The sequence below is a fragment of the Galendromus occidentalis genome, unplaced genomic scaffold (genome assembly GCF_000255335.2).
Source record: "Galendromus occidentalis unplaced genomic scaffold, Mocc_1.1 scf7180000077430, whole genome shotgun sequence".
Lineage (NCBI taxonomy): Eukaryota > Metazoa > Arthropoda > Arachnida > Mesostigmata > Phytoseiidae > Galendromus > Galendromus occidentalis.
This window is the reverse complement of record NW_003805418.1, coordinates 76,314-97,313: the sequence shown is the minus strand read 5'-3', so window position 1 is coordinate 97,313 and position 21,000 is coordinate 76,314. Positions and strand designations below refer to the sequence as shown.

The 21,000-nt window shown below is 52.3% G+C and overlaps 2 protein-coding genes across 2 annotated transcripts; both read right to left on the bottom strand.

Annotated features, from left to right (window-relative positions):
• Positions 1-7,796: 7,796 nt before the first annotated feature.
• On the bottom strand, positions 7,797-8,783 carry LOC100903365 (cardiomyopathy-associated protein 5). The gene has a single exon (XM_003742736.2). It carries the CDS (start codon positions 8,772-8,774, stop codon positions 7,797-7,799), a length of 978 nt encoding a protein of 325 aa, XP_003742784.2. The 5' UTR covers positions 8,775-8,783.
• A 1,772-nt stretch (positions 8,784-10,555) lies between these two features.
• Positions 10,556-14,111, bottom strand: simj (transcriptional repressor p66-beta simjang). The gene is made up of 7 exons (XM_003742735.2): positions 13,951-14,111; positions 13,698-13,850; positions 13,404-13,586; positions 13,106-13,273; positions 11,786-12,944; positions 11,450-11,620; positions 10,556-11,268 (listed from the first exon to the last, which is right to left on the bottom strand). The coding sequence occupies exons 1-7, from the start codon at positions 14,011-14,013 to the stop codon at positions 10,916-10,918; spliced, it is 2,250 nt and encodes a 749-aa protein (XP_003742783.1). The 5' UTR covers positions 14,014-14,111; the 3' UTR covers positions 10,556-10,915.
• Between the last annotated feature and the right edge of the window lie 6,889 nt (positions 14,112-21,000).

The window sequence follows — 21,000 nt, the reverse complement described above, 5'->3', positions numbered from 1 at the left end:
AGAGTTCTGATTTTGTAAAGGTGCGATTGTGAGATCTTCTCTGGGGTCGTACAGTGCCCCTTTCACTGGCGGAACGCCGGGGAATCCGTTTAAACCGTGCATTTCGTGTCTCTCCTCTTCGGGGGAGCCCAAAAGCTGCGGAATCGTCGTTCCAGTCGCGCCGACTGACAGTGACACTGCCTGGTGCTCAGCACCGCACCGAATCACACGTGAACACACATAGTGAACGAAATGGTCTTGAAACTTCACTAATCACTGGAACTTCAATCGGTTATCTCGATGTCCTCCGGAATATTCTCGATTTCCCTCGTTGTCGAGACGAACTTAGATCGAGATGACGGCAGGCACAATTTTTCAAGTCGAGGGAAATCGCTTGGCTTCGACGAGTTACTCCGCTGATCCTTCGAGCTCTCTGTCTGGTCGAGTTCGGAGTGTGGCAAAGGCGGAGCGACCGCTCGATCCCGCCTCCGGAGCTTCCCATTGGATGACGGGCTCCAGACAGCTCTCAACAAGCCTCCAAACGCGCAACCAACGGCTCCAGCGAAAGCCGCGGCGGCGACAGCAGCAGTGAAAACAGCGACAACAAATGAGTTTGTCTGCGATGTGTCGCTCTCGAACAACACTAAAATCCCTCGAATGTTTAGGTTTTTACATAAAGTGATGGGAATCTATTTGCTCCCGAATTTTCGGATCATAAGCTCTCCTCCGAGGATTGGCTGGTCTGCCGCGGGCGAATAATTTTCCGCGGATATTTTTGTACCCCCCAGCTCCGCACCACACGAGTCGCTCTCGAAACGACTCGGTGCTCGTTGCTCATTTGGGCGCTTCGTGGCGCGACGGCTATGCTTGAAGAAATCCTATCCGCCTATTTGTGAGCGATTTGTCGCTGCACCTTGATATGACAGCGTCGACGGTGGATTCCAGCTGTACACGAAAGTTTCACGCGAAGACGTTCCATTCCTATTCTCACACAAGCTCTCGGAACAGCATTCCATCGGGATATCATCCAGAGGTTTTCCTGACCGCAAGCTCTGCTTTCGTGCCTCCAAAAACCTTGGCAACGCATGAGGCCTTCGTTTTATTTTCTTCTTTGAGAATCGGTCTCGAAGATTGCGAATGACTTCCTACCGGGTTGAGCAGCATTTCTCAGTTTGGGGAGATTCATCCCGGATTGTGAGCACACGAGAGTTCCGTCTCCGACTGAGCAGGTCTGTGGGAGGGTTCAGACAGACCTGCGTCTCTGAGGAGCCGGCCACGGATTGAGATTCCCCGATTCCTGTCAACATGGCGAATCAGATCATCGAGATGGTTCGTTCATCGGACTGGGAACAAGGAATCCCGAAATGGCTCTCGCTTCCTTCCAGCGCCAGATCACGAGTCACTTATTCCCGATTGTATTGGGTCTGCTGATCATACCTAGAGATGATCGAGAGCTGGACTTTTCCGGCCCACATTTGGAGCGAATACAGCTGCGACGCACAGCGGATCGAGGGCATTCTGAAACGTGGAGCCCGTCACGGATTATGCGAGATTGAATCTAGGCGTGCGGGAGCTCTAGCAAATTATACGCATGGGACGGACCGTGAAAGGGTCAAGAACATCTTCCCCGGCTTGCATCATTGCACCGATGTGCACAACTCGTAATTCCCTAGGCGCTCATCGATGTGCTGGCTGTGGAACGCGCGGCTCCGCTGAGAGGAGAGCGTCGTCACATTTTCCTACGAGCAGAGAATTATCAGTCGCGCGGCGCCCGAGCAATCTCCTGATATCCTGGAATTGGGAATGAGAATACTAATGAGAAAAAACTTATCGAACGACGGAGGCTTCCGACATTTTGTAGCTGTCATTCCATCTCCGCGTAACGGCATGAGAGTCCGAGTATCACCCAACGTCGACATTCGTAAATTTGACGGGATGTCCAGGCTGCGCCGGCTTCCTCAAGTGCAGTTCCAGATGAGGACCGCAAAGAATTCCTCAGACGGTCTTATCATTGTGGTCAGAGGGAGACGATGAACAGCGGATAATTTTACTTTTTCGACCACGCATCATATACCTGATTTCGATCACGGGATTTCGGAGCGCGAATTAATCTTCGTGCCGCGGGGGTTTTCATGATGAGAATTGCAGTTATGCCGAGGGCAACAGCTGGTTCAGGCTCGCCCGCACAGCGTGAATGCTCGACTGCGCATCACGCTCTCCGCCGATGTGAGTGTGAGACTCCTCCGTCTTCCGCTTCATTCAGCGAGCGAAGCTCTTGGCAAACACTGTCTCGATTTCTCCTGTCACCATCTTCGTCGCTTCCCTGTCGCCCGTGCATGATCAGCATCCGGGCCCCGCCCTTCATTGCTGGTCTGACTGAACTCGCTCGCTACGAGTGCATGAATCCAAGCTAGCATTCCTGCATACTTCAATAAACAATGCTAGAGACGCTTTCTCCCCTTGAGCTTGCCGCATCGAACGACAGATCGATGCCCGCGCTCAAGATGTTCAAATCATGATCTGATAGGGAGTGAGGCTGTTCAATAAATTTATCGAACACGGCTATTGAACTTCGCTCCCGACGACCTTTCCATCGATTTCTTCGCTGGTCGTCCGTCTGATTCCGACGCTCCCGGAAGCTCCGTGCCCGTTCATCCTCAAGTACCTTCCTCTGTTGAGCTTCGATAATTGCGCATTCCCTCCCGGGAAAGCCTCGCTTCGAAGCACAAGGATTCTTCTGAGAGTGGGAGAAGTTCCGTGGGTACTTGTTCTTCTCTGGCTGCGGGTGAGTCGGACCGCTCACTCCGAATATCACCGAGATCTCGGTGACATGTGCCGAAAATCATCAGCGGCTTCAGCTTCTGCGACGGCCCTCTGTTCATCGGGCCGAGCATAACTCAGGGTGTAGAACTGTAGCGGGGGTTGCGGTTCTGATTTTCAGATATGAGGATATTCAACTGGAAACATGAATAAGATTGAGCTCGGTATGAGGGGGACCTCCGAAGGGGCCGTGAGAGAAAAAAAAACGAAGGCGTCCCGAACTCAATAAAACGGCTTATCTATGGATCCAGGCTCTCACCAATACTTTCGGACCGAATACTGTTTCCGAATACGCTCGATGGTGCTGGAAAATTGAGAATATTCGACGGTTCATTCTCGGTCTGGTCTCCGATTCGGAATAGGTCCGAACACTTTCCAGCGGCAGATGAGGGATATTCGAACGCCTCCTTCTGATGTCTCTCACCAAATCCACGACAAGTCTGGATAACGTCTCTAGCGCACTACGAGTTCCCAAGAAGCATCCAGCGCGATTAATTTTCGAAGGGAGCTTCTGCTTTCCAGAACGAGGAGCGCTTCGGACCGGAGCCGGGGGCTCGCTGAAACCAAAGACCATCGCATGTTGAGTGCTGTGGCCTCGTCTCGGGTTGTCGGGTCCACGGGACGCGACGGTGCGACTCGACGTCGTGCCCAGAACGGATCCGAGTCCTGCAATTCACGCCGGAAATTTCCCGAAAATCGGCATGATCCTCCTTATTAGGCAACGTTTTTTCCACATTGAATGTTGCAGGGGGGGCAAATGGAATTCCGGGTGGACGAATGTCGTGAACAGTCTTTTCATTCTCAGTCTTCTCAAGAAATTCAATCTCAGATGGCACCGGGAATGATCGTACAGCTGAGAAAGTCGTGAGGGCATCCTGATTATCGCACCAAGTGTGCCCGAAACTTGTCCGTCGCCTCACACAATCAGATGAGCGGGGACTTCCAACGCTCCAATTGTTGAGTCATGAAGGTAAGTCCGCGGTGAACTACGATCCGTCGAGCAGATTTGTCCCTCGGGGCCCCTCCAGAAGCGCCCGATCGCTTCTGAGAAGATCCTGTCTCTACACTGAGTCAAACTATCGCTTCGCTGCGCTCGCCTTCCGTCGATCAGGAATTTCCAGCGGCCTCCTGGAGACAATGCCATCGGTCGACTCCGGGAAGAAATCCTCGTATTTACGTAGCTTCGAGAGCCATCCCAGACTTTCGATTTCAGGGGGTCTGGTAGGCTCCCTCGGCGAATTTCCGCATGGAGGCATGCTTGAGGCCCGTCCGATCGGAGTGGGGAATATGGGAACATAGCCTCCCATTTTTGATGGCCCCTCAGTGGTCATCGAATATCATTCCTTCGACATGACAATCATGCATACGCATAGCAAATTGACACTGACACAATCAATCAATCATTCCATCTCCTTCCCATCTCCCGAACTTCAAACAAATAATACCATTGCATACCTGCGTGTGTTTCGAGCGAAATCGCTCAAATGAACTTCCACTCTAGTTCTCGCGGAATATCACCCTCCACGATTTCTGTACGATATCATGCCATTCGGAATATAGCCTTTGACGGCATGGGAAACTCTGAACACAAAACACTACACACATAGTAATCAGGCATCAGCGAACTTCTCCTGGAAAAATAAGATCGTAATCGCCTTCATTCGAATAATAATAATCCCTCGATTCGAGCCAGAAGAGCTTTGAAGGCCTCGTGCTCAATCTGAAATCATGACCGCTTCGGGAAAACGTGAGGATTGACGTCTCAGTCCAACGATAACACGACCTTGACATATCGCTCATGGAGCGATCACGTCGGCGGTCATCCCTGAAAGAAGCTAGAATCGGTCCTCGACTTTTATCGGGAAGCTCGCTTTCCGAAGATCGATCTGCCAAACTTCTGGGATTTTTTCTCAAGAATGCGTTCAATTCTCGCCCCCGTTGGAGGCAAGGTAGGCAATTGGAAGTTTGACCATCACGCTGCGAAAGCGCTGAGCCGAGTTCGATGAGGACCAATGGGAATTGAAGAAGAAGAAGAAGAATTCCTCTCCAGCGGGACTCCTTACGTCGGACGTCGGCGAGCTTATCGGGAAGCCTGAGCAAGCCGGTTGAATATAGAATATCTTGTACCGATTTTAGTCGAATTGACGCGTGCCTCCTGTCCGAGGGACGTCTGCAGACGAACGGGCAGCTCGTAGAGGGATCGGGGAATGAACGAGGACTTTCTAATAGATGGATGCTCATTGTCAGCGGAATAGCCACTTGAGGTAAACGATGAGTCACGCGATTTGAATCACGCGAATGTCCCAAAGAGTATACCGATGTCTGCTCCCGGTAATCATGAACATGATTCGATACCGGCTAGCCATATTGGAACTATGTATGTACAGGCGGCACGAGGCGGGCAGAGTGAGGACTTGAGGCCGCGTCAATCGGGGTAAGCTTCCCACCCTAGTTCTGAGATGGTCCTCAGTGGATACGCAGCGCTCTTGCCAGTCGAGAATCGACCCCACTCACCAATCGAACCCTCGACAGAAATGATGTCGATCACCTCATCGATGTCGCTCCATTGTTTCCGCATTGTTCCGAGGCGGACGTCCCTGTCGAAGAGTCAAGACCTGGTCTAGAAAGAAAAGCCTGCTCCCGAATGAACCGGGATTGGTTTCGAGAATACCAAATATTCTGGAGATTTTCGAGACAAGAGAGGCGCGGATGCGAATGGAGGAATCCCATCCTCTTTAAGCGTATTGTGAGAAATTCTGAGAATTTCTTCAACGTTATGGAAAGACCTTCCACTCAGTTGTACACTCACATGCAAAATCATACGCGCCCCTTTCGTGGATGTACCCATAGAGGGTGCCCGCATAATTTCGCGACTGAGGGTATGCATGAATACCCTGCCCTAAAGGGAATGCTCTCATTAGAATCGGAAGAAGAGCGTCGGCAGAATTCAGCCTGACCGAATGGCTCTGCTTCAGACGCAAACAGAATGATTCTGAGAACTCCCCGGAAAGGAGTACCCGGGAGAATCGAGCCAGGGAAGCAGGAACACCGAGTATCTTGTGAGTATAAGAGCCCTTGAGCTTGATCATTTTCTCCCACCGGATCCGGCACGAGGGACAACTTCATGATCCGAGGGAACTTCGAATCTTGAATCATGATGCTAATCGTGCACCGACCTGACGGCCCAGTGCTCGAGTGTATAAAACCTCACGCAAGGAATTGAGCAAGACGCAGCAAATACTGATTTCTTGAACAAATAACACACATGAATCTACAACCATGGAAGCGCCGATAATATTCGATTGCGAGTCTCCCGCGCCAATTCTCATTGTCACGGAGAGGTTCGGTTAGGAGAGACCAGGCCCGAGGAGTTGGATCAGCAGACTCTGCATGTTAGCTATCTGCAGTACAGGAAGCGGTGCCGGTCAAGTCGACGGAGCTAGTATCGGACTACGTCGAGGTTCTGAGGGTTCCATTCCATCAACGGCTCTCGGACTCGCGGCCTGGCCGGCTCGCCACCACCTCCGGTCAGGGACCTCCATAAAATCTAAATTAACAACCGGTCTGGAGCAACCGAAGAGTAAATCGGGACAAAACAGGTGGAACGTGTTTCCCAAAGAACTCAAAGCGAGGGTGCGGAGAAAGCTGGATTACTCATGGCGAGAGAACATGGTCACCAAAACCACATTACGTATATATCGGGAAGTTAAGATAAACGGGGTCTTGAGAGGAATATATACGACAACACGCGAGACAGCAGACTCCTGGCGCTCGCGAGGGCAGGAATGCTCATTACCAGGAGTCGGCGACACGCCCGAGACCCTTCGATCGACGAGTGCTGTCCCAAGTGCGGAGCCCCAGAGACGGACACCCACATCGTTCTGGAATGCGAGGAAGGAGGATTCGATTCACAAGAGTTCTCGTACCGACTCAGACTTCACCCTGGTACTATCGCGAAAGATCTGAGGGGGAGGAAGAATATCTTGAGAAATGGGACGGATAAATGATCTGTGAATGCGGAGAAGAATTCGCCCCTGAAATGAAAGGGACCATATACTAGCATATGGAAGATTGAAACAAAATCATCAACTCGATGGGGTTCGGGAATGAGACTCTTTCGGACTGAGCATGGCGGCGGCTCTTCGCGTCGTATTCTCCGGTGCGGGAGAAGGAAGAATATGATTGGAAACTACCCCGATTATCATGATCGCTATTGCTGTGCTGATGATGATCGCCCAATGCTAGTGATGATTCATCATCCTCGAGACTTCAATGCTTGTGATGCAGATGATTCCCGAAACTTTGGAATCCCCGCGACCTTGGCAGACCGGAAAGGAAGACGTCGACCAAAACTATCATACATAGATAGAATCTGACTAACGCATTTCGCGCCGCGGTCTTAATCGTGATGATTCTCCAGAGTTTCCAATGTGAGCATCGAGGACGAAAGGATGTTGAGGGCCCGAGGGTACATGCGCCCATTTCCAGCGACGCTCGATGACTTTCTCCCGCCAATGTCGAGGCAGCAGCTCGCTACGATCATTCGGAGATGACCTATCCAAACCAGAATACGAGATCCGCGGACCCGAGCGCCTCTATTGCGTCGGTCCCGTATCCGTAGTTCCCCTGCTCGTACAGAGCGTTTCAGAGCGTAAAACAGAAGAAACAAGGGCAGGATCGCTTCCCATATCCAGTCGAGCTGGATCTGCCTTGGACGCTTACCCTCGAGCTGGAACAGTCTCCCATTAGCGCTCTCGTCGGGACGTCCTCTTCAGAAAATATTTTAGGATTCCTCACGCCTATCGATCGGGACTGGGCAGTCCACTGGATAGAGGAGCCCGAATCTCTTGCCCTCCTAAAGCCAAATCATTGCGGAATTCGGTCAAAAGAGCACAAAGCCTTAGCAATATCGGAAAGTTTATCAATGGACAGTGCTCCGCTGATTTACACTCAATGTACACTCATGCAAGCGATGGAAGAAATATTCATGGATTCCATCAATATTGGCTCTTCTTGATGATCTTGATGTGGTCTCCAGCATCGTATACCGTCCCGATGGGTCGGGGGTGAGGAGGAGGGGATGGGAGCTCGTTGGCAGACCAGCCCTGTTGCGCCGGGGCCTGCTTTTGGCTTGGTGCGGGTGCGGCGCTCACCGTTATGTAGGGCTGAGCGTGCACAGGAGCGTGAGAGGACTCAATGACGCGAGTGTGGATTCGGTGGGGGGCGTAATTCGCTGGAGCAGCGAAAGTGTGAGTGGTCACTTTGACCGGAGCGTGTTGCACGTGACCGTTGTCGGGCAAGTTCACGGTTATCGGTTGAGGGCTCAGGCTCACGTGCGGGACTGGAGCTGGAAGAGGGACGTCAGCGGGGGCTTCGGCGATGTGGACCTCATGAGCCGGGCTCTCCTCGTAGTGGAACTCGATGCGAGGAGCAGCCGCAGGTCCTCGGACGACTTGGACGATTCTGGCTGGAGGGGGCGCCGGCTTGTGAACGTTGATGATCTGGGGCGAAGGCGCTCGGTGCACGATACGCTCGATGTGGGCCGGACCGGAACTCTTGGCGATGACGCGGATGAGAGCAGGGTTTTCCGCGGGAGCTTGAACCCTGATGATCTCGGGGGCGGCCTGCTCTTGCTCGTGGACACGGATCAATTGATTGGGTCGAGCGTACTCCTCGATGCGAATGAACTGACGGCCGGACGAAGTGTGGATCTCGTGGAGCCGAGGCTGAGGAGCGGGCGCTGGCGCCGCCGCTACATGCGGGTTTTCCTTGTGGGCCACAGCCGCGGCTACTGCAACGACAGGTGCCGCCGCGTAGTGGGTCGACACACTGTGTCCATGGTGCGGCGCGCTACTCACTTGAGCGTGCTGTTGGTGATGAATCGGAGCGTACGAGTGAGCTCTCCCAAGATGACCGGCCTGAGCGGCCGAGGCACAAACGAACAAAATGACACAGGAGGCACTGAATGATTTCATTTTCGCTTGTTTGATGACGATCGTAGGGGTCCTGATTGCTTTTAAGCACATTCGGCCATCGCGTCGCTTATGCCACAGGCGAGGGCACAAAAATTGAAAAAGAGAAAACTTGATTCATTCAAATTCTCGATCGGCGGCAAAATGTCCACTCGCCTCTTCCTCCTCCACAGGACGAGAAGAATCCGCGGGAATTATCCGGGTGGGCTTGCGGGTGTGATGGTCACCGACGATCAATGGGCTGGAGGTTTATTGTCAAGTATTTTGCCCTCTAAGAAGAGCCAGGTCAAGGCTCGTGGACCGATACGTGATCCGGTCTAATGCAATCGTTTACTGCTGTTCCTTCTGAAGACATTTGTAAGGATTATTTTTGTTTCGCGCATGGGCGCATTGGCTCGCCGTAACAGTGCTTTTTTCTCCGCTCATCCCGGATCGGTGCAGGCTGGAATTCTCAGTCCCTGTGGATTCCAATGCGTCGAATTAGCCGAAAGAGCTCACGCGGCGATGGCCACAAAGACCGTTACACGCTGCGCCATCGCATTGGCTACCGATTCCGTCTATTGGATGCTCGAAACAATCCGATTTGGTTCAGACGAACGTTCCAGACATTCAATTGCCGAGACGGCGTCGACGTGGATACATCAGTATATCATCCTTCAGCGCTGCGTTGAATCGAGATGGAGAGCTGCTGAAGGTTTCTTGAAATCTACGCTAGGATACTTCCCCTCGAGCGTCCTTACGAATGTCTCTTGGAAGAAGAATTTAAGAAGCTTCAATGAGGTACCGTCGTTTCACTGGAACCTTGATGTTTATTTTTCGTTCACTTGACGGTAATAATACAAAGTACTAATGTTTTGTCGCTTGTCACCCATTCAGATCTTGTAGCGCTGGGTCTTTCACTCCACTTGCGCTTATCATTCGTCCTTTGATTTTGTCTCAATCAAGGAAGTTTGTTTGCAGTTGATGTTTTTCTTTGATCAAATGTTCACCATCTTCAGGAATACCTCCGCTTCTCCATTTCATTCAATGTTTATGTACTTATTTATATATATATATATATATATATTCATTTTTATATATTTAGTTACTCATATTACCAAGAACTTATTCATATTCGCATCGCCGGGGGTCGGTATTTACTCAGTGCATAACACATATTGATCAACAACCGATCGTAGATTTTCATGTAAACTATTCCGAATACAACAATTCACTAATGTAGTTGTAGACTAAGATTCGAAACATGCACCTTCGTCACATGTGCCTCACAAATTGGGATTTCGACACGACAGCGAGTGCACCCATGGTTCCATCGTGGTCGAAGCCCCATCCGTGTCGGGAGACAGCAGGACGGAGTTGAAATAATTGGAATCAGAACCAATTCGTTCACTTAAACCCTCGGGTGTATCCACCGTCGTCCGCTTGACCATTCCGTTGCGAGAACGTTCTTCCGCCATCTAGAGAACAGCTCTATTACAACTCGAATACTGTTTCCTCGGAATCTCGGCTCTACTAGAAGATCGACGAACCAACAGAAAACAACTCTTGCACGAATATTGATCGGCACAAATGAGACGCAAACTCGACTGTTGATATCTCGTGTTGTGCACTATGTGTATATATCAGGAGCTAATGGTATTTACACAAGTATACAGAAATTACAGCTCAATCATTTCAATCGGCAATGAAAGTTCCACGGAAATCTCCTATCCAGATGATGTGTTCGATATTTGTGTCTGCCCGATCTCCGGATCAGTGAGGTCTCTCTGTGTGTGTAAGCGTAAATCGTCTGAGTTTCACAAGAAAAGCATCCATCGAGTACGAAGAAAGAGGAAGAAACTAGTCCATCTCTCCGAATTCAAGCATGTGATTGGAAATCGGATCGAGAGGTCCTATTCGTCTGTCGACGTCGAAGAGAGAGATTCGTCGACCGGAAGCTCCGGTCGAATTACCAAGTCATGGTATCTGTGGGAATGGCTATACAACTGATGGAATTCTTTGCTGTCTGAGTGAGTTTTCGCTGGAATCTCGGCTGAGAACTTCCTGAGCACTAGCGCAGCGGGAATGACTCGCGAGTCTCTCGCAACCGCCGTTCTTCATCCAATCGATGTGTCAGAGTTGTTCTTTTGTATCTATGAATGTCGCTACTTCCAAGAAGAGCTTCTCGACGACGGGGGAATCATGTCGAGTAGGTACTGTCTCTGTAGGTCGGCAGCGCTCGTACTCTTCGAATTCGCCCCGCTATTGCCTGAACCGGTCGAGTTACCACTCGAAGACGCCGCAGCCGACGTCGAAGCCCCCGCAGCTCCGGATCCCATCAAGGAGGGATTAGCTCCTTGTAATAACGATAGCGAATACGCCTGTAAGATCAGAGGATTCATCAGGGCTGCAGCAGCTGCAGCCTGTTGCTGTTGTTGGTGCTGTTGTTGTTGGAGCTGCTGCTGCAGATGCTGTGCCTGATGCTGTTGCTGCTGATGGTGCTGACCGCTCCCCGAACCTGGAAAATCAGAATCGAGACGTGAGTCTTAGGGACGGTGAAAAATGGGCGACGGCACCCTCCCGCGAGGATGTTCTCGCCGGGCGGGACCGAGGAATCTCCACGAGGGCAGAATGGACTGTCGATGACGAGATTCCCTTTAATCGGGGAGAGACATTGCAGTAGGAGTGAATTAACTTGCCGCGTGAATTGTGACTCGCCACAGCAGCTGCGGCCATGAATTGCTGAAGGAACTGTTGCGCCTGCGCCTGCACAAGGGCTTGATGTTGTTGTGACACCGAGAGTTTTGACAGTTGCGACGCGATCGAGTTTTGTGAAGCCGCTGCCGCAGCTGACGATGCTGATGACGAACCTGGTGGGGGAAAAGAACGCGTTCTTGAGATTTCCGGAAGAGACGGCGAACAGTTCAAAGGCGGCAAATATGTTTAACAAAAAAGGGAAAACCGCTCAAAGCATAGATTGGGCGAATGTGGCACATGAATTTTCAGCGTGGAAACTTCTACGGGGGAGGCCGTACCTTTGGATTTTCCTTTTCCTCGGCTCGAACTGGCTTGTTGTGGATTCGCTCCAACACCCAAGCCCATCAATCCGCTCAAACCACCTGCTAACAACGAACTTTGCATCGATGCTGCTGCAGCCGCAGCCATCACAGCTGCGGCGCTCTGCTGATCTACAACAGAATTCGATGTATTGGAACGAGAATGGTGCGGTGAAGAAGAATGATGCCTCGACGACGAGGAACTGTTCGAGTGCGCGGCAGCCGCGGCGTTCACGGCTGCGTGTAGCGAGGCTGCGCTCGCTGAAGGTGAAGAAGTTCGATGGCCGACCGAAGAGTTCTGTAGAGAGATCGCTTGCTGCTGCTGCTGCTGTTGTTGTTGTTGTTGTTGTTGCTGCTGCTGCTGTTGTTGTTGCTGGTGTTGCTGCTGGTGTTGCTGGTGTTGTTGTTGTTGTAACTGGCTCAGACTTGGTTTCGGTGAAGGCGACGGGGAGCGTAAACTCGGTGGAGGAGACACGCCCATCGCCATTTGAGCCTCGAGTTCCTGCTCCTGCTGAAGAGCCTTGACGAAGGCGGCTTTCAACCGATTCGTGTGTTCGGCCTTGAGCGCTTTCTTCATGTTGTGGGACACGCAGCTCTCGCAGATCACCGACGGTCCATTTAATTTAGGCTTGTTTTTGCTCGTTGACGCGTCTGGCTGTTGCCATTTCCAAACCGGTGTGAAATCGCATTTACATTGAACACAGACAAATGGTGCGGGTGGCGGCCCCTTATTGGTCTCGTAACCTTCTTTGAGAAACGTCACGACGGTCTCCAACCCAAGTAAACAGATAAACTCGGCACTGTTACCGTTTGGCACGAAGTGCATTTCCGGAGGCGGTGCTTTCGGGGGCGGTATCGATAACAGAGATTTTTCCAACTGTTTCCGTAGAGCGAGTTTGGCGGCTGCCTGTCGCTGTTGACGAGATATCTGCAGATCTTGATGTTTCACTGAGCCGTTGGTGCTACCCGCCGTACCCGCTAACATTGCCGCATTGGCTGTATTTGCAGCGCTGTGTCTTCGCTCTTGCGTTTGACTAGGCGTCACGCAACGCTTCTTATCAACTAGAGGTGCACTCGAACTCTTGTTCGTAAGCTGAAGAATTTCGGACGTTGCCGGTGACGTTGGCCGCGACTTTTCCTGGAACGAGGGAGCAACGATCTCAGAAATCGGGGGCGTAAGGTCTCTCTCGCGAGCTGACAGAGCGAGTAGAGGCGGGAGAATACGGAACGTTCTATGAATTTCGCCGCTGAATTAACTTCTCCGGCACTCGGGCTCATCGGGGACACCATCACAATTACCTTGTTCTCCTTGTTGTTCGAGATCGACGGACTCGTGGCGACCGGTGGTGGCAACAGCTGACTCTGTTGTATTCTCCGTAACAGTACCAGCTTCATTTCCTCGTTCCGCAAACGCATCTTCAATTCTGTGATTCTCCGCATTTTTTCTTCAAACAACTTGAGGTCCTCCTGCAAACGAATAGATTAAGAATCGTTACAGGAAATTCCGAACGGCGAAATCGGAATCGCGGCTGCGTTACACCCCCGAATACATCACGTCTTATTAGCTCGCACGATTCAACGTTTACTAGATACGTACCGACAAAAAATCCTCCTCGAGCTTCACTCGACTGCTGGCTAACACTCCTTCCCCTTTCGAAAGGTTACCGCCATTTGTTCGACACTTTTTGAGGTCCGGCTGCAAATCAACGATTTGTTCGAGGCCGTGCTTGCCGTTGTCGAGAGCCATCATGGTTGGGGACGACCGCAGTGGTGAATCACTCTAAGGAATCAAAATAATTCGATAACATTAGATCTGCGCTCCTGATTCTTTCGATTTTTTTTCAAATTGTCTAGATGGGAGAATACTCGAGGATGAAGAAAGGAGACTCACCTCCATCCTCACATCGACGTTGTCCTCCTCTTCAGTTGTATCCCCGGAGTGTGCAGATCCGTTGCTCTCTTTGTATCCATTCTGCAATCTCAGCGGCGAAGAACTCTTCCGGGAATTTTTTAATTCACTGGCCACCGGTGAGGTTGAGAGCATCTGTGGTTGCGAAATCCCATCTTAGCATCCGATCCTTAACCATTGATCGAGCAAGATGAACGTATAATGAAGAGGATCGAACTGGATGAAAGAAGCTCACATCGTCTTTGGTTTGCGATTTGCGCTTGTGTGCGGAAGTGCCGTTGACCTTCTGAACCTCCATCCTTCGATATCGAGAGAAGATTCAGGTGAAGGCAAACAACAGGTAGGACCTGACCACTGTGTGTCCTACGACCGCAACAAAAGGATGATCACTCCTTCGGAATGGAAGTTTTGTTTTCATTCGGATTCCTTGAGCTCGCAGAGTCAATGAGCATGTCTGTGGAGAAAAACGCTCCGTCAGCCTGCATATCTCTCGAATCGAGTCTAGCCCAGCATTTTTTCAGCGATCGCAAACATGTGAAGGACGATACGATAAATGACATTAAGTCTTGGCGTCCGCTTCCAACACCCTATCCGAGTTCGCTAGTTCGGCAAAGCAACCGAGGAACTCATCGATATTATTGCTTTGGATCATAATTATCACCCCCAATGATTGTCCAGCATTCATTCGAATCTATAAGCCCCATTCGAAACAAACATCGAATCGGTGACGACAGTGTTGGCCGGCGAATTCCAAAACTCTCGCTGATCGAAAAGTGTACACGAGGCCTCACTGCCTCGATCTCACCCTAACGCTTACCAGCACAAGACACTCACTCGCTCACAAACACACACGCTTACATAAATCGGAGGTAGAGAGGTCAGTTACCTCAAGCGACTGCCGCGATGTCGTCGTGCGCTCGCCGTCGCTGCCGCTTCTTAATAATCCAGAATGGTCCGGCAGTGGGCATGAGAGCAAAACAACAACGACGACGACAACTGCGGCGGGAACGAGCGATTTCTCAGGAACGAGCTGTTTTCGTTCCCGAAGCACACGTCTATTCCAATAATGCCATCGCTGCTCGGCGTAGGTATATGCAAGGAAACGAAGCGACGTCTGCCCTGAACAGCCACACACACTGCTGCTGTCACCTCTTAACTAGGTCTCCCTTCTCGCCTTCATTCATCGGCTTGTGACGTTTCTCATGACTTAAAGTCAGCCGCACAGTCATTCATCCAGCCAGCCAGCCAGCCAGCAAGCAAGCGAGCCAATCCGGAATCCATTGCACCGAGCTCCCGAACTGACGAACGAACTACGAAGCCTCCAATCGACTCGCGATACGATTCACGCAGTCCCACACGATTTCCACTGACGTACGCATAAGACACAATCTACGGGACGATTCTCGTCGATCCCACGACACACGGTATAGATAGCGTTCGCTCGAACCTCTCGCCGCCCTAATCGTTCGGAAACGAACCCTTCGTGACGTCGCGAGCTCGATGTCTCGGATTCAGATTCCCGGTAGCTTGAGGTCCATGAGCTCCGTCTTGTTTCAGAAAGCGAGCAAGAGGATGAGCACCGATCAGTCGCTCGATTCACCAAGATTGACGTTCGAAGAGAGACTCGTATACCGGATCGCATACGACTCGAAAGCGAACAGAACTCGTAGCTTCGGTGTACGGCAAGCCGGCGGCGCGGCTTGTTTCATTGCTTCTACTCGAGCGCGACCAGCTCGTAGTGCCGTACGAAAATTCGACCACGTCACGACGAATCCAGAAACGAGCATCGCCCTGAGAGCACAAGAACTTTCACACCGCGAACGACCGAAGGTCTCACCGGGGACACAAGCACGCACCAAGAGTGGCGAATAACGAGTCGGAAAGACGGACAGACAGACAATCGGACGGACGGACGGACGGACGGACGGAGAGACAGACGGATAGACAGACGGACGGACGGACGGACAGACCGTCCGTCGGTCCGTCTGGTGGCTGACAATCAGTCCGACACAATCCTGCTAAGCCGCCGCCGTCGTCGTCGTCGTTGCGGCCGCAGCATCATCGTCGTCGGCGGCGGCAGGGGAAGGAATCCGATCGTCGAGCGAGGTTTTTAATTTGAACAGCAAAGCTTGCTTGCCTCATGCCATTGTTATAATATCCAGCAGCAGCGACGGCGATGATGATGATGGTGCTGCCGCTGCTGATGATGACGATGTCGCTCATTCGCTCGCTCGTTTACCGGATGGCTCATTGGCTGAGTGACTTGACGGGCTGGCTGGCAAGCAAGCAGCATGCTAGCTGGATGGTCGGTTGGGTGGCTGGCTGGCTAGCTGTCTAGGTGGCTTCCCGCTGCTGCCGCCGCCGCCGCCGCCGCCGACGACACAGCCGATGCTGCTACTACTGTTGTTAGTGTTGAGAGGAGACCAGAAGACAAGATGGCGGCGGCGGATCCGAGCCCGGTAATTGCAAGCAAATACTCCGGAGTCCGCGCTGCGGCAGCGGCCTTCTCTATCGTCGTCGTTGCCACCGCCGCCGCCGCCATTGCTACCACCGGTCGGTGCGTCTGTCCGTCCAGCCGTTCGGCTAGTCTGTGTGTTGGTGTCGTCTGTGAGAGTGTGTATGGATGTGTGTAAATGTCTGTCTGTCGGTCCGACGACTATCTATATCTATCGGCGGCGGCGGCGGCGGAGTCTGTCTGCTTGGTGGCCGCTGCTGCTTCTGCTGCTGGTCCTTACCACCGACACCACACAGACGCACACTCTCACAGTCGGCGGCTGCGGCGGCGGCGGTGACGACGACGACGAAGACCACCACCATCAGAGAAACTGACTCAAGACTTTCGGAGGAGCTCGAGGCGTCGACACCTCGTTCTCGACGCGTGTTCTCCCAGCTCATGTTGTGTACATGTCATACGGGAGGGAACTCGATGAACGATTCAGGGAGCCCTAATAAAGATAATCGTCTCGAGTAACGCGCGATCTTGAGAGTAGCCACTTTTCCCACAGAAGTCGAATCGGCTCCGTCCACAACCGCCGCCGTAAAATGATCTGGACTAAATAATCACCCGATGCGAATATATCCACGCACGAGCACGCTCCTTGCTTCACACGCTGGCGCGCACACACACACACGCACGCACAAACACTGTGGAACACGTTCTCACGCGCTCTGTCAGGGTACCCTGTCGAGAAGCTGCCGAAACCTCTCGCGACGATTTGACGAGACCCCTCACGAGGATGCGTCCAGGATCTGGCGAGACCTCCTACGAGGATCTGATAGAATCTTCCACGAGACCCCCACGAGACTCCTTGGCCGAGTGCTCGCTCGGGACTCCCCCTCGAGGGATGGGTACTACGGCGTCAACGAATGAGGTCGAAGAACATCCTCGTGAACCGACAACGACAGGAGACGAGCCTCACCACCGTAGGGGACCGGCTCCTTCGGGGCACAGCAGCGTTGAAAGAAAATCGACGGAGCAATCGTTGCTCGGTCGTGAAACACGAGCATGGCAGAAGCGAAACTATCGTCACCAACGACGAGAGATCGACCGGTCTCAACAGAAGTGAACGGGCATGGAGAAACGCACGGGATCCACTACCGCATGAACAGTCTCACACACGCTCCGCTTGTTGATACTGTTGCCGTCGTCGTTGCTTTTGTTGTTGCTGGGGATGATGCCGCTGAGTACTCGCTTTTCCTCGGGTCGCTCCCACGGTACGAAGATGTCGCCGAAACTTTGAGCACCGTCATTGACTTGCCTGATCGTTTGTTGGCTGACCGATCGACCAATCGACTGACTGACTGACCGACTATCTGCCTGACGGGCACACTCGTACGCTCACTGACTTACTCGCACTCTCACTCGCTCTATCGCTCCTCAGAAGTCAACGGCTTGCTTTCTAGCCTCGCTTACCGCAAACGCCCGTGAGCCGCCTCTGAGAGTTTCCTCGGTCAGATTTGGTATGTTGGACTGCCTCGCCTTGACCCGCGACAGCAAACCAACTAGCTAGCAGCTAACTTGTCGAACGGATAGACAATCAGTGTTATAGCCAGCAAGCTGCAGCGGCGGCTGCTGCTGCTTGGTCGGTTGAATGTCGGCAACGGCGGCGCGGTGCTCTTCGTTGTCGTCGTTGTTGTTGTTGTCGTCGTCGTCGTCGGCTAGCTGGCTCGCTTGCTTACTCGCTGCTGCTGCCTGCTGCTGCTGGCTAACTCTCTTCAACCAAGCGCGGCGGCAGCAGCAGCGCAGCGGCGTTGGCTGCAGCGGCGGCCGCTGAGCTCTGCTGCTAATTAACAATGCGATTATCCGGGGAGGGACGCGACAACATTTGTCTCCTCCTTTCTCCTCCTTCCAACAAACGACGACGACGACGACAAAGACGATGAAGCGAGCAGCAGCGGCGAACACCGCCGCCGACCATAACAACAACACCTGCGAGAGATCGCTGACCGCTTGCTCAACTTGAACTAGAGAACTATGGTACCGATCCGGAGCGGCTCACCCCAATGAGTTCATGGCTGGAACGCGCACAGTAGATGAACTACGCGGTCGCGGGAGTCACACTTTGGCTCCGCTGGCCGATCATTCTCCGTCAGGACTAACGCGAAAAAACCAAATTGAAATCGTTCTCGATACTCGAACTCCCCTGCTCCACAAAGTTCAGACGGAGTGTCGAACGTTCCGGAAAACTCACTCACAAGTCGGAACTGAGGATCGACCGACCGCAGACCCAGATCTAGACTCCGGAATGGTCAAGGCACACAGGGTCGTCAGCGGCGGCGCGGCGGCGGCTATCATGGTTCGTGTTGCATAGTCTACTTCAGATCCCGTCTCGACGACTTTTTCTCCACCGAATCGAACACGTTCAGCGGCGGAGCACAATGGACCGCAGCTCAACACTGAGCGATGAGGAAGTGGCGGACGATTCGTAAGGTGTACCTTGGAAATTGTCCAGTGCTGGGCACAAGACGCTGCTGCTGTTTCTGCAGGAGCGTTTCTCAAGAAAAATTCAGACTTGATGACAACAACGGGTTAGAACAGCAATTTGCCTTTAGCCGGGTAAATGCATCCGTCCGTAGATGGCTCTGCGATCGCTCCTCCGATCATAGAGCCGGCGCTGCTGGACGTGCGAGTCAGCCTGCGCGAATGATCTCTGGCGAAGCTTCCTCTTGTTCGTTTGCAGAAATGCTCACGAAACTTAATTCGGACGAGTATTTATTGACGCTGAGGGGAACACCTGGAGAAAGAGTGCGACCCGAAATTCTGCAGAAACCTAATTCTCCGACGGGGCTGCGAAGGCGATGATGTTCATGATCTGCGCTGAAGGTTTAAATGGTATCGGGCGGTCCTGCTCTTTACTTTCCTCCCCTGCTTATCTGGGAGAACCTGGGAGATCTCACAATGGATTCACAGGAGGATCAGATTGTAAAACCCGGAGGATTTTCGACACCTGTCGGCGTCATCTCATGGCGAGATTCCGGCTTGATTGGTCTTCCGAAGTTTCTGAGGCATCGATGTCCCAGACAAGCGTCGCGATCCGCAGATGAAAGTTGCTCCCGAAATGATTGTGACATCTATCAAGCTGCATCTGGTTGGTCTGGCATCCACGATCGCGACAGTCGTAAATCGGGATCCGACTGTATTAGTCGAGATGGAATTCTGGTGAGTGCCTGGCTGGGGTGGCAAGATGCTTGGCGAGCAAAGTTGGCGGGAGGGGGGGTACGATCCTGGCTCACGAGAATGTGTTGACAGTGTCAGGTGCTGCAGACCTTGCACGCGCAGACTGCTCGCCCGAGCTTCCCTTCAGCGAACTCTCCGTCAAGAGGTCGAGAAGAGTTAGCCGGAGGTGGCGAAACCGGGAGTCTAGAGCGCCCTGCGCGCAACCCGCAGATCCACCTTGATGAATACCGTTCCGTCAAAGAAAATCATATCACGCGCAAACCCGCTCGTTTTCTCCCTGCGCTCGGCTAGTTTACTCTGGAATCCATTGGAAATTCAGGGCCGAATGCTCGTCGGGGAGCCCACGGTGCTGTTTGAGAAACTCCTGTACGGATATCGGATACTGCGCCCTCGCTCAGTCATCGCCATCAATGATCATCTGATCATATTGTCAGGGCCAGAGGTTCAACTCATTGATCATTCCTTAACCTCAATCTATACTTTTCGGTTCATGTATCGATGAACGGATCGAGCTCGATTGAGCACTCGCTTCACCCCTGACCGCGCTGGAGCGAGCGGATTATCGTGTAGCTCAGAGGAATGATACTCGGGTCATCAGACCTGAAGAAGGAATCGATCCGGTTCAAAGTAGGCGAGCTTTTCTAGAAACTTCCATCGAGTTTTTTTCTGGAAACTTTCCACGAACGATCTTCTACTGAGAATGGAGGGCCATTGGAGTCTGCTCCGTCTTCAGCACGTAATTCCGCGAAGGGCCTCGCCGATAAGCAGTTTCCGACGGCGGAACCGTACAGCTGAACGAATACGGTTAGAACATGGATTATAAACTAAAGTAATGGAATTCGGAGACGTTTTGGCTCCTAATCACGGAATTGTGCCGCGCTATTTCCACCACTACGTAGAACACATGAGCTGTCGTCCGCTTCCTGATTCGACTTCCCAGTGGCTTGATGAATACTGACAGCATGTGTGACCCTTTCAGCTGCGTTCTATCGGAAGAGGGTATTCGTATTCGACAGATGTACTCGACCATGCCTGAAAATCCTCATGTTGCGATTCCATGCTTCAACCGTACGCAAGACTCTAAACGCACAACGTTCTTCTCATTCTCATTATTCATCGAGCCTTTCGGTGAAAAGTCGACCCGCTAAGATCCCCGCTGCTGGTCATTGAAATTTTTCGTATTCCCTCGCGCAATGCTTAGGGGGTCGACTGCTCGAAATCCCGTTCTTCTTGGGAACCGGATAAAGGCATGAATGAAGGCACTTTTTCGCGCCAGGAGAGCTTTGCTTCATCGCCGGGCTCAAACTCTACAGACTTCAGAGTTCAGAAGGATACCTCCTGCCAGACCCCGAACATGCTCGACGCAATTCAATTCAGGATGCGAATGGGGCGCTCGCGAAGGAATCTCGTTCGCATCTTGTCTCGCTCAAGAGGAATTCATAGGAGTAGTCGAGAACAAAAGAGGGGTTCGGACCGCGGGCCGAGCGAATGCATTCAGCCGTAGAGGGCTCTGCGATCGAGAAAGAGAGAAGCAGCGCCGCTGCTGCTCTCGCAGCTCCTAATACCGCGTCTCCAGGTCGGACTCTACGCCGCGCCGTCGCCATCACA

Excerpts from the sequence above, each read along its gene's own strand:
- simj (XM_003742735.2), bottom strand. The coding sequence starts at position 14,013 with ATGGAGGTTCAGAAGGTCAACGGCACTTCCGCACACAAGCGCAAATCG. Across the intron at positions 13,274-13,403 it reads TCGAGGAGGATTTTTTGTCG|GAGGACCTCAAGTTGTTTGA; the intron begins GTACGTATCTAG and ends ATTCGTTTGCAG. Across the intron at positions 11,269-11,449 it reads GGCGAGTCACAATTCACGCG|GTTCGGGGAGCGGTCAGCAC; the intron begins GCAAGTTAATTC and ends CTGATTTTCCAG.
- LOC100903365 (XM_003742736.2), bottom strand. The coding sequence starts at position 8,774 with ATGAAATCATTCAGTGCCTCCTGTGTCATTTTGTTCGTTTGTGCCTCG.